Source organism: Ziziphus jujuba, chromosome 3 (genome assembly GCF_031755915.1).
Source record: "Ziziphus jujuba cultivar Dongzao chromosome 3, ASM3175591v1".
In the NCBI taxonomy this organism is placed as follows: Eukaryota; Viridiplantae; Streptophyta; class Magnoliopsida; order Rosales; family Rhamnaceae; genus Ziziphus; species Ziziphus jujuba.
Window position 1 is genome coordinate 18,735,307 of NC_083381.1, and position 12,181 is coordinate 18,747,487.

Genomic DNA, 12,181 nt, shown 5'->3' on the forward strand with positions numbered 1-12,181 from the left:
ATCATTTATGAATATTGTAGCTCCAAAACCCAAAAAATAAATAAATAAAATTTTCCACTAGATAACCAAATTTATTGATCAGGAGCCATTACTTGAGAGTCACTCTTACAAATGATATAACTCAAAAGTTTTAATTGCATTATGAAGTGCTAATTGAATTGTAAGAGTTTTAGCAATATCCCTTATGAAAGTGCAATCTTACTTGTATATATTTTAATACTAGTTGTTACTATTTCAAAACAAGAATATTCATTCCTCAAAAAGCAGCATTAATATTTATCTAAATTGAACTAAAAAAAGGGAGGGGCTAATGGTCAGCGGTTTGGAAATTTTAAGTGAAATTGACGCACCATGTGCCTTTTTCATATATGATATGCATGAACCCTATATATGGATTTAATCAATAAACATAAATAGGGTGCACGATGTATATGTTCCTCTGAAGATTTTCTCTAATGGCTTTTCTTCCTCAACATTAGTGGTCAATATAGAATTATCATCACTTTCTTTGAATTAATTCAAAACATGTATCCCCTTCTTCTCCAAAAAAATGGCCTAGTTTCAAGGCACTAATTCCGAGTTCAAAATTCTGATATTTTTCTATTAAACTTTTTATGACTTGAGGTTATAAAGAGCTTTAACAGAATGGATTTAAAAATTTTCTTCCAAGTTATTCTATTTAGTTTTCTTGTCACTCAACCAAAAAAAGTTTGAACTTTTTGTGAATATGAATAAATGTGAATAAATGGGATGAGAGTGCATGATGTGTTTGTCCCCGTTGAAACCTTTTTTCCAATGGCTTTTCTTCCTAAACATTAGTGGTCAATATAGTATTATCATCATTTTCTTTTAATTCCAAAACATATATCTCCTTATTCATAAATGGCTTGGTTGCAAAATACTAATGCAAGTTCAAAATTCTGGTTAGAAAAGAAATTTTATGACTTGAGATTATAAAAAACTTTAGGTTAACCTTGTCTTTCAACAAAAAAAAGTTTTAACCTTTTGAGTATAGGTTTCTTACTCCATGAAGATGGCATATTTCATGTGGCAATTTGCATAAAAGCATGGTCTGAAATTAATCCTCACCAATACAAAAACAAATGACAAAATTATTATTATTATTATTTTTAATGAAAATTTAAATTCCTAACTAATCAAAGTGATAAAAAAAAATAATTTCCTCTTTCATAAAATAAGTATTAACTCTAAATCTTTACTTCATTGTGGGTCACCATTCTTTGGTCCACAATTGGAACAAATGGCCAATGAGTCTTGGAATCTTATTGAGTAATTTCTACTGCCGAGGGTATATTCCATCCACATGCCGTGACCGTTAAGTTTATTACTTTTGAATTAATAAAAAAAAAAGAAAGGAAAAATCTTTAAATACGGTATAATATTCTAATGTAAAAATGGTTTTTATATTATTTTATTTTTCTTATTATTTTTCCTTTTTGGTAAAAAATGCAAAGATGGGTTTTTGGGTATTGGAATTTAGATAAAACCCTAAACCCTAGAAGCTGCAGCAGCTTCTAGACTCTTCCCTTGCATTACAAAAACCCTTCTCTCTCCGAACCATCACTGTCTTTTCACTCATTTGGAACTCTCTCGTTCTTTGTTTTTCTTTCGAAGTTCTTGTTATTCCTCTGCATTTCACCATGTACCGCTTCGCTTCCAGCCTCGCTTCCAAGGCTAGGTGGGTTTTAACAGTTAGTGTTTTCATTTATTTCCATCTTTCTGGGTTTCTACTGTCTCGTTCTGTTTGGTTGCCGAGAAATGTAGGAGAAAAATAAGCTAAGATGATGTGTAATATTAATCATTTGGATCTATGATTGTTTACTTTCTGGAAGTGGAATCAATATAACTAACATAAGAATCTGGGTTGGCCCCAATAGGCCAAAGTTGGTTTCTGACAGTATGATCTTGGAAATTTCTTATCTTGTTTAGTAACAGAAAGCCATTTCCTTTGTCGTTCTTAATTAACTTTCATGGATTTTCTTTTGTGGGTTTTGCAGGATCGCTAGGAATAGCACCTATCAGGTGAATTGGATTGCTTTGTGTTAATGGGTTTATTGATATTTGATGAAAATATTATTTTCTGTTGAGTAATTTGTGTTGCTTGTGTTGTTTGTGTTATCTGGCGTTAGAATGGTAGTAGGTTGAGTTGGAGCAGAAACTATGCGGCCAAAGACATTAAATTTGGAGTGGAGGCTCGTGCTTTGATGCTTAGGGGTGTTGAGGAGCTTGCTGATGCAGTTAAAGTCACCATGGGTCCTAAGGTTCTCTCATTAATCAATTATCCTTTGCTGTTTATATTTTCTATTGCCTCTTAAGATGGTATATTTCTACTCTGTTAGGAGATGAAGGTGTCATCTATACGTCCTATTTGTTTGAATTTATGATCTTCTTTACTTGATTAAAATTTTTATTTTTTATCTTTTGTTTACATATATATTTTGATGATTCATTAGTTATCTTTGTTTATTTATTTATAGATGCTTTCGAATTAATTTTTCATTTTGTTGATACTGGATTTGTTCTTGTATCTTGTAAGGGGCGTAATGTGGTACTTGAACAAAGCTTTGGTGCCCCCAAAGTGACAAAAGATGGTGTAACAGTTGCAAAGAGTGTTGAGTTCAAGGATAGAGTAAAGAATGTTGGTGCTAGTCTGGTGAAACAGGTTGCAAATGCCACTAATGATGTTGCCGGTGATGGTGTGTTTCTAACTTTAAATGGTTGTCTATGATTATGTTAGCAATGGCTCTTTCAGTTACTTTACAAAATGGTTTTCTAAGAGTAGATTGTTCTTGTGGCGTGTAACTATACTACTTTATAACTATTCTTGACTAATCATTAATTTATTTTTGTTCTTTGCAGGGACAACTTGTGCTACAGTCCTTACCCGGGCAATTTTTACTGAAGGATGCAAGTCGGTTGCTGCAGGAATGAATGCAATGGACCTAAGACGTGGTATTACCATGGCCGTTGATGCTGTAGTAACAAACTTGAAGAGCAGAGCACGTATGATCAGCACGTCTGAAGAGATAGCACAGGTCTGTTTTCTGGTTGATTCTTTTCAATCTTGTAATTTTATTGCTGGAGAACTTTGATTTTGGCGATTTGTGATAAAATAGCTGTTGTTATAGGTTGGAACAATATCTGCAAATGGAGAGAGGGAAATTGGTGAACTGATTGCAAAGGCAATGGAGAAAGTTGGCAAAGAGGGAGTAATCACAATCTCAGTAAGTCTATTCTTTCACATTGTTTCTTATGACTAACATTGTTCCCTTGGTTCTGGAAGAATATGACAATCTGGTTCTGGAAGAATATCGCAATCTATAAGCTTTTATCACCTTGCTTTCTTATATAGTTGTTTTTCCCCACTTCTAGCAAAACCCTTTTTTATTTTTCTAACTTCTTCTCCCAGTCCATTTAACCCCTCCACTATCAGAGACAATATGTTTTCCTTGTTTTCTTATATAGTTCTTTGCATTTTTTTATTTTTCCAATGCTTCTCTCAGTCCAGTTAACCACTCCACTATCAGAGACAATATGTTTATCTGTCCTGCCACACATTCTTTTCTACTCACAGTCTTTTCATATAAAATTTAAGTATAATGTGTAAGAATATATAATGCATATGCATATTTGGAACTTCTTATGGTGGAGGGTCAAAGGAATGCTCGCTCTTTATTATGTTTCAGTTAATGCATGTCTCAAATTACATTAAACGTTGCAGGATGGGAAAACTTTGTTCAATGAATTGGAAGTTGTTGAGGGGATGAAGCTAGACAGGGGCTACATATCTCCTTATTTCATTACCAATCAGAAAAACCAGAAATGCGTAAGTGTTTATTTTGCATTACTACTAAATTACTTGTATGTTGAAACTGTTGTCCTGCACAAAACAGAACAGAAGAATGGTATAAAATCCTTGAAAACTTAGTCTTCTTTTTGCTAAAAGATGACTGTCCTCAAATGCTGTCCATACAGGAATTGGAAGATCCTCTGATTCTAATCCACGAGAAGAAAATCTCAAGCATAAATGCTGTAGTTAAAGTGTTAGAGTTGGCGTTGAAGGTGAGTAATTTTCTGGTTTATTAATTCTGTTTTATTCACTTTTTACTTTTGATGTGATAGTTTGACACAAATTTATTTTATCCTATTCAGAGACAAAGGCCCTTGCTTATCGTTGCTGAGGATGTGGAAAGTGATGCTCTAGCAACTCTAATTCTAAATAAGCTTCGTGCCGGAATCAAGGTTTGACCTAGCAGCAACTCCTTTTGTCATGATTTTTTCAGTGGAACTATGCTTTCCATTTGATTTTTTTTGACTTCTTGCAGAGATAATGAACTGTTGGCTTTGATTATGCATTTCTGCAGGTTTGTGCAATAAAGGCCCCTGGTTTTGGTGAAAACCGTAAAGCTAATTTGCAGGATCTTGCTGTTCTTACAGGAGGAGATGTATGTTCAACATTTTCTTCCTTATTCTTTCGTTGTGAACCTTTTCAAATTAGAGTTATCAAATGATCTCTGACATGATGTGTGGTACTTATATGTTTTAGCTTATCACTGAAGAGCTTGGTCTGAATTTGGAAAAAGTGGATCTGGATATGCTTGGCACTTGCAAAAAGGTAAGCTCAAGCATATTTGTAATTTGCATTGCCTTGTATTTATTCTAACTACGTAGTTTCTGTTGAAATGCAATTTTCTCAACTAGGGGAGTAATTTACTTTTCCCTAATTGGTTATTATCTACTTTTTCTTTCTTGAAAAGTTTCTACTTATCTTCTAATGATTTATGTTTGTGTTTTAGGTCACTATTTCAAAGGATGACACTGTAGTTCTTGATGGTGCTGGCGATAAGAAGGCTATTGATGAAAGATGTGAACAGGTTTGTTTGCTTTGCTCTGCATACTGTTACTTCTTTAATATATATATATATATATTATATATAAAAATCTATAATTTCTTTTGACTGTTAGTGATTCATGCTTCTTTTAGTTATTGAATTCAAAAAGATTACTTCAGAAACTTATATTTTTTGCTCTCAATTATTATGATCACAGATTAGGTCAGCAATTGAGTTGAGCACTTCCGATTATGACAAGGAAAAGTTACAAGAGAGATTGGCAAAGCTTTCTGGTGGTGTTGCTGTGCTGAAGGTCGGTACATTGTCATATATACTAGTTTCTTGTATGATAGGCTAGCTTAGTTTCTGTATCAAATAACAACATCAATTTCTTGGGAAATGGAATGGTGTGTAAAAAAGGTATTCTATCGCAGATTGGGGGAGCTAGTGAAGCCGAAGTGAGTGAGAAGAAGGATAGAGTTACAGATGCCTTGAATGCCACAAAGGCAGCTGTTGAAGAAGGCATTGTACCTGGTAATATGTTTTTCCCTGTTTCATGTTGTATCATGTTTGCCGTAGAATCTGTAGATGACCCTAACAGGAGTAACATTAACAGGTGGTGGTGTTGCACTTCTATATGCTTCAAAGGAGCTGGAAAAGCTTCACACTGCTAACTTTGATCAGAAGATTGGTGTGCAGATTATTCAGAATGCTCTGAAGGTTTGTATCTCCTTTCCTCGAAAAAAAAGAGAATGAAAGGAAATGAATATAAACTAATAAAACACCATATCTTGATCAATGTGCACAAACCATTGGGCCTTCGATTTATCTCACATGTGGGTGACTTGTTTTTAATTGATGGTTTAATTAAGCTTATTTTCTTTCTCATTTATTAACCATTCAGACACCTGTCCACACCATTGCTTCTAATGCCGGAGTTGAGGGAGCTGTTGTTGTTGGTAAGCTGTTGGAGCAAGATGACCCTGATCTTGGATATGACGCAGCCAAAGGTCGGTAGATATCTGGCTCTGCAATTCTTTTTTCTGTTATTTTGCTCAAAAGACAATTGGAGAAAGTCTCTACCACTTCTACTGATTTTTTAGTTCTATTGTTCGCTTCTGCTTAAACAGGTGAATACGTCGATATGGTTAAAGCCGGAATTATTGATCCATTGAAGGTCATCAGAACAGCTTTGGTTGATGCCGCAAGGTGAACCATGAAACTTCCTCAGTCTTTGTGTTTGCAAACTGTGATCAGACTTGTTTTTCATTTCTATCAATTAACATCTGTTGCCTTTTCTATGCAGTGTGTCATCTTTGATGACTACTACCGAAGCTATTGTGGTGGAGCTTCCCAAGGATGACAAGGAGGTTCCAGCAATGGGTGGTGGCATGGGCGGAATGGGTGGCATGGATTATTGATGAGGGTCTTTCTCATGATACAAACAAAATGACATCCCTTTTGACTTGTTTTGTCACCTAATCTATTTGCGAATCAAAGATGAGGGTTTAAACCCTATTTTCTTGGTAGGCTTGGTCCCAAAAAAAAAAAAAAAAAAAACGAAAAAGAAAAAAAGAATCAATGTAATCATAGTAAGAAGAGGTCGGCATCTAGGTTAGCTCTTTTAATTCGGGCTTTAGATTTGATGATTGCTTGAGGAGGAATTTTCATGTACTGAACTAATTCTTTGCAAATAAATTTTTTTCGCTGCATAAAACGCTGTTGGAAATTTCTGTTTCACTTTGTTTTGGAATGATCTTTCATATTTGAACTCTGACTAGTTTGCGTGTCATGGTCTGTCTTCCCCTTTCAAAACTAGGCATAAGTTGGAAAATAGGTAGTTAATTGTGTGTAAAAAATCTAATCTTTATTTTTCCTCTTAGCTAATGCTGGCATTTTTTTTTTTTAAAGGCAGTACCGGTAATTGTTAATGATAATAGTTACAATGAAGAACGGTAGAATAATTCTCCATATGGGTTTTCATAATAGTGTGGATAAATATTGAAGATTAGTAAGTTATATAAAACGAACCATGGAACTCAGAATTTCTTTTGTCAACAAATTAGAAATTTTTATTTCACATAAGAAGATAAAAAGTCTTGGTGGACTAAAGTAGAGCCGGGGAGGCCATTATTTCAACCAACCTAATTGGTCATTCCAATGCACAGCATGTTTAGCAAGTATTAACTGCATTATTATATATTCAAAAATTAAGATTTTTAAATGCTGGTATTGAGTTGAATAATTTCATTTCTGCCTCAACAAATCCCAGTTAGATTCCAGCATAATTATCCAATTATTTTTGTTTTAAATGCCAAAAGCGAAATTTACCCCTATTCTTTATTAAAAAATAGAAAAAAAGAAAAAGTCTCCCTCTTCAAGCATCCCAAAGGGTTTTTATCCATTATATGTTTTTTATTTTGAAGAATCAATTCTTCAAAACATATTTCAATCTATTTTATATTTTGATTTTTTAAAATACAGGATAGATTTTACTATTTAAATTTAAGAGCTAGAACCATTCTTTATTTTTGATATTATATTAATATTATTTAATGCTTATCAAATTTTAAAACCATTATATTATATTAATATATTTTAAAAATGTTTATTGTTAAAAATAAAAACACAAAAAAGAAAAAAAAAATAAACATAACAATAAATGTCTATTAAAAAACCAAAAATAAAAAGTATGGTACAAAAAGCATTAGAGAAGTTTTAAAAATTTTATTTTATTTTAAAAAATACTCTTTATTATATGAAAGATGATTTTTATTTTTAAAGAGTTTTTGGAGATGTTCTCAAAGCAAGTTTTGAAGAGGGAGGCTGCGAAAAGGTGACTTTATCACTTCTTTAAACAGTATATAGTCAATACAAATCCAAAAATCAATGGCATCCATGCATTTATGTTGACCAATTGCTACAAATTGTGGTTGATCAAATCCATTCGTTCAGGCGAAGACCACACTGTATACATAATACATGCAACATTACTTTTCACATCATGATACTAACTGCTACAAATTGTGGTTGATCAAATCCATTCGTTCCGGCGAAGACCACATTGTATACATAATACATGCAATACTCCTTTTCCCATCATGACTACAACGGAGACGACCAGGTCCTTGAAAAAAGTACAATACAGCATCATCTTCCTTTTCTACGGTGTTTTATCACAGCGCACTCTGAACAATACCATTTTCCTTTTGGTTGTTCTCTCAGACCAACACAGCCAAAATGGAACCATTCAATCTTGCACTAACAGAAGAGGAACAGAATTTTTATCAGGTCATGGAGCATATATGATATTGAAAAAAGAGGCATTGAAAACACAGGTGAAAGAGTTTCATACAGTGGGGTTGTCACATGCAACCATCTCTCCATAGCTGACATTGTTACACACACAGTATGTTGGTTCATTTGGATCAACAGGTAAATCCAAATCCATACCAGTAGGAGTGGCAGCTGTAGTGGCTGTTTCTGTAGCTGCTGCTGCAGCTGCTGTTGCTAGGCGTGTTCTGCGAAGAAAAGATACTCCAAGCATGTCATAATAGGTTTAGAATTAAATAACAAGACAACAAGAACATTTCAACCCTCTTGGCATTCGATAAGTAATCAATTACCAAAACTTACATAAAAAAATAGTGCAAGAAGAACAAGCTCACAAGGCCAACGAAGAAAAAATATTAAGCTAAGAAAAGAAACAGATGTAAGGAATGGCAGGTACTTCTTACGGCCTCCTTTGCCACCTTCACTGCCCCTTCCAGATTTTACATTGCCATCCAAACTTGCAGCAGGCAAACCACTAGCAGGCACAGCATCTCTTTCTGCCATAAACTATTTTATTAATCAGGGAATCTATGTAAGAGACTGTGACAGATTTATTTTATTTTATATTTATCATTATTATCATTTGTTGTACATAAGTTCAATTGGGATACATGACTACTCAAAATATGAAGGAACTTATCAAAGTCAAGTTTGATGTATGAATATTCAGCAAGATGGAAAGGAATATAAGTGATGTACCACGGCGAAGTTCTTCATCAAATTTTTTTAAATATTGATCAAGTTGTTGTATGTGTGTATCCACCTGAAGCAAAATTACAGAATGCCAGGGTCAGTAAAAACATTAGCAAGGAAATTCCAATGTACCTCCTTCAGAAGACAACAGATCATAGAATGAGTATAAGGAGACTTTATAAAATCAGGGTTCTATAATTTAACATTACAAGCAAAGTCTGAAGCTTCATATACATTTGTTTAAAATATGTGACCAAACACCATAAAAACCAGGACTGAACCTCAGTAAAGAAAAGCTGCAAATAAGAAGCTACTCAAACAATCAGATTAGCATCGAATGAACATAAACTTTAAATTCCAGAAAATAACCAGACTTTTGACGTCATAAGTTCAGAATTTTCAACCCATAATAACAGTGTTGAGATAAGGTATGTTATTGATGGCTCTTTCTTTTTTAGAACCTTCTCAATTTATTTTCTGTTCAATTTTCAGCAAACTTTGTAATCAAGGGACTTAATTGTTCAAAAGATATGGAATCAAACAATTTCCACATTAGCATCAAATTGGAAGTTAAACATGTAAACGTTATTAAGTAGCAATTTTCATCAAGTAACAATTCTTGCATACAAACAAAGCCACTTCTCATGATCATATACTCACCACTTCTACGCTGCATTTTACTTTGTTTTCATCAAATAAGTGAGTTTTTATTTTTGTTTTGAGACTTCCCCTCATCAAAAGAATAAGATAAACAAAGTCTAAGCATCCTAATTAAGTATTTCTTAGGAAAGGGAACTGACATGTGCAACTAATTTGAAATCATAGACTTACAGCAATAAAGCATCAAAATCATAGAATCAGGCAAAATAATCCTATCAAGCAGCAAGTGCAGCGACTATATATACAAATTCAATAAAAGGCCCAGAATATATGTACCATATCATACACCTGAACTGCCAAGGAAACCTTTTCATCTGCAATCAAGAGGCTGTGCCTTTGCTCATCGAGTGCTGCATCTGAGAATCTGATAAGTGAAGTATCAGGTGTAATATTTCCAGACTTAACCTCTTTCTTGATATCCTCGATTTCTTGTTCACAGCGTTGTTCATTTTGTCTTTGGATATCTGTTCATACATTGATACACATCAGAACAAAATGTTGCTCTTGAAAAACCTAAATAGCAGAACATAACAACTTGAGGTGAAGACACCGATAAAACTTGCAGCTTTAATCTTTTTTCCTCCTAAATGCAAAAATATGAACACAAGCACTAAAAACAGACTCACGCACAACAAAAAGACAGAATAATTAGTTTCATATGCAAAATTGATAGTAATCCATAGTTGGCATCCTCAAACCCAACTGAAAAAATACGGAAAATCTAGTATACTCCTGAACCCATATCCCAATTTCTCATATAGGCATATTTAATGATGATACCCCTTTTTTTGGCATGTAAAACTCACCAATAATTATAACCAAGTTCTTAAAATAAGTTCATAACTGTAACCACAAAGCATCTCAAACAAATTACATGTATATTCATGAATTATTGCGATTTCTAAGTCTAACCCAGTTCAACCAATATGAAAATTTGATCTACAATAGCTCACAAATTCAATCTATTGAGTTTATTTTCCTTCCAAAACATGAAAATTGAATGGAAGTAAACTAAGAGCAATTCGGAAACATGTAGCTACAATTAATAGGAAGAAGAAGAAGAAGATGATGATGGGCAAAAAGCATAAAAGCATACCTTGTAAACTTTTATCTAAGTCACGCAAAACCGAATACTTCTTTTGCAGAATATTGGGCAGTGAATCGATGCCTGTGTGGAAAAAAGACACATTTGGTGTTCAAAATTAGGGAAAAAAAAACAAGTTATTGCCTCAGCATGAATTTTAAGAATAAGAGTTCAGATTTAGGGTTAGGTTTCCAAAAGTAGAAGGATTTAAGAAAGAGAAAAGCTTTACTCGCTTGAAATTCTTCCAGGAATGACATTTGTGAATTTTTGGCTCTGTCTGTCTGGGTCGGAGCTTCATCAGGTGAGATGATATATATATATATATTTATATGTACACACACACATTTATAAGTATTCATCACTTCGAAAAGACATATATAGCCTTCGGAATTGGGTTGCCTCTTGCCAAAAGCAGAATATTGGTGTGTACAAAATAGTAAATTGAAATTTTCTTTCGTTCTTATTTTTATATGTTAAATTTGTTTTTTCGCTTTTATATAAATAGTAACTTCGAGTTCTGCCAGTCTGTATATTAGTTATATTTTAAGGGATTTTATTTTTATTTTTATTTTATTTATTTTTTGAGTTTATATTAGTTTCCGTTGGCATATGCTTTGAGTTTATGTTTTTCTTTACTTGTTTTCTTCTTTTTTTTTTTTTGTTTCAATTTTTTTTTATGTCTATTTCAATTAAATATAATGAGATATTTACCCTAAAATTACAACATGACCTCTCTTTTTTTTTTTTTCCTTTTTTTTTTCTTTTTCTTTTCCGCTTCATTAGTCAATATCAAAATGACATTAAACAACACATAAAGAAGTATAATATAAAATTTTTCCTTTTTTTAAGGATAAATGTAGATGATGTGAATTGACACGTACAGATTGTATAGTATTCTGAAATTTTCACCGAATTTTTCAATAATTATATATATATATATATATACATATTATAAGTTGACCAAATAATTTTACACGAATGAAAAAAAAAATATATATATATATATATACACTATATTAAGGTGTTGCTTTATTTTATTAGAAGTGAAGGGATTGAAATTCATATTATTACCGAGAAAACATGAAAACATGGTTTATATTAACAGTGGCTTATATTAAAGTCTCTAATCACACTCCTAAGCTTCGTTGTTTAATTTGGCTAAACGTTAGTGCCAAAAAATAAAAAAAATTAAAAATTAAAAGGGAAGGACCGAAACTGTACAAAAAACAAGTTTAAAAAAAAAAAAAAAAAGACCTAAGCTTCGTAATTAATATTATCTGATCAATATAAAAAAATAAAATAAAATAGATTAGCTTCAATGATTAAGCATTTTTATTTGTGTCTACGAAAACATAAATGCAAAGATATTTTGGATAATAATTGATAATTTGTTTTAGAAAAAAAAAAAAAGACTTACATAAACAATGAAAGGAATGAATTCATATGTATATAATCTTGTTAATTATTTAACCCCCTCAAAAAAAAAAAAAAATTGTATATAATCTTTTAATTATGGGCTTCGAGGCCCACAAACCCATTCATTTTTAATTGCACGAAG

General features: G+C 32.6%; 2 protein-coding genes across 4 annotated transcripts; one reads left to right on the forward strand and one right to left on the reverse strand.

Annotated features, from left to right (window-relative positions):
* The first annotated feature begins 1,509 nt into the window (after positions 1–1,509).
* On the forward strand, positions 1,510–6,431 carry LOC107408563 (chaperonin CPN60-2, mitochondrial). The gene is made up of 18 exons (XM_016015968.4): positions 1,510–1,699; positions 2,019–2,043; positions 2,151–2,282; positions 2,558–2,717; positions 2,881–3,056; positions 3,150–3,245; positions 3,743–3,847; positions 3,997–4,083; positions 4,174–4,263; positions 4,386–4,466; positions 4,568–4,636; positions 4,818–4,895; positions 5,071–5,166; positions 5,288–5,387; positions 5,470–5,573; positions 5,758–5,863; positions 5,984–6,062; positions 6,160–6,431. Exons 1-18 carry the CDS (start codon positions 1,662–1,664, stop codon positions 6,272–6,274), a joined length of 1,737 nt encoding a protein of 578 aa, XP_015871454.1. The 5' UTR covers positions 1,510–1,661; the 3' UTR covers positions 6,275–6,431.
* A 1,300-nt stretch (positions 6,432–7,731) lies between these two features.
* LOC107408794 (PHD finger protein ING1) lies at positions 7,732–10,974 on the reverse strand. Of its 3 annotated transcripts, none has more exons than XR_003054608.3 (7): positions 10,853–10,974; positions 10,636–10,707; positions 9,816–10,003; positions 8,886–8,949; positions 8,490–8,683; positions 8,209–8,374; positions 7,732–8,114 (listed from the first exon to the last, which is right to left on the reverse strand). XR_003054608.3 is itself a non-coding variant. In XM_048476666.2 (7 exons), the coding sequence occupies exons 1-7, from the start codon at positions 10,878–10,880 to the stop codon at positions 8,004–8,006; spliced, it is 717 nt and encodes a 238-aa protein (XP_048332623.2). In that variant the 5' UTR covers positions 10,881–10,970; the 3' UTR covers positions 7,732–8,003. The 3 variants fall into 3 exon arrangements, 2 of the variants coding, with proteins under 2 accessions (XP_048332623.2, XP_015871699.3); XM_048476666.2 differs by having other exon boundaries at positions 8,584–8,683; positions 9,828–10,003; positions 10,853–10,970; XM_016016213.4 differs by having other exon boundaries at positions 8,584–8,683; positions 10,853–10,966.
* Between the last annotated feature and the right edge of the window lie 1,207 nt (positions 10,975–12,181).

What these genes read in the sequence shown, in the direction of transcription:
- LOC107408794 (XM_016016213.4), bottom strand. Translation starts at nt 10,880, where the DNA reads ATGTCATTCCTGGAAGAATTTCAAGCGA. An exon ending in CCTGGAAGAATTTCAAGCGA is followed by an intron (nt 10,708 to 10,852) that starts GTAAAGCTTTTC and finishes TTTTCCACACAG; the next exon opens with GCATCGATTCACTGCCCAAT. An exon ending in CAGTTCAGGTGTATGATATG is followed by an intron (nt 8,950 to 9,815) that starts GTACATATATTC and finishes ATTTTGCTTCAG; the next exon opens with GTGGATACACACATACAACA.
- LOC107408563 (XM_016015968.4), top strand. Translation starts at nt 1,662, where the DNA reads ATGTACCGCTTCGCTTCCAGCCTCGCTTCCAAGGCTAG. An exon ending in CGTCTGAAGAGATAGCACAG is followed by an intron (nt 3,057 to 3,149) that starts GTCTGTTTTCTG and finishes CTGTTGTTATAG; the next exon opens with GTTGGAACAATATCTGCAAA. An exon ending in GTGGTGTTGCTGTGCTGAAG is followed by an intron (nt 5,167 to 5,287) that starts GTCGGTACATTG and finishes ATTCTATCGCAG; the next exon opens with ATTGGGGGAGCTAGTGAAGC.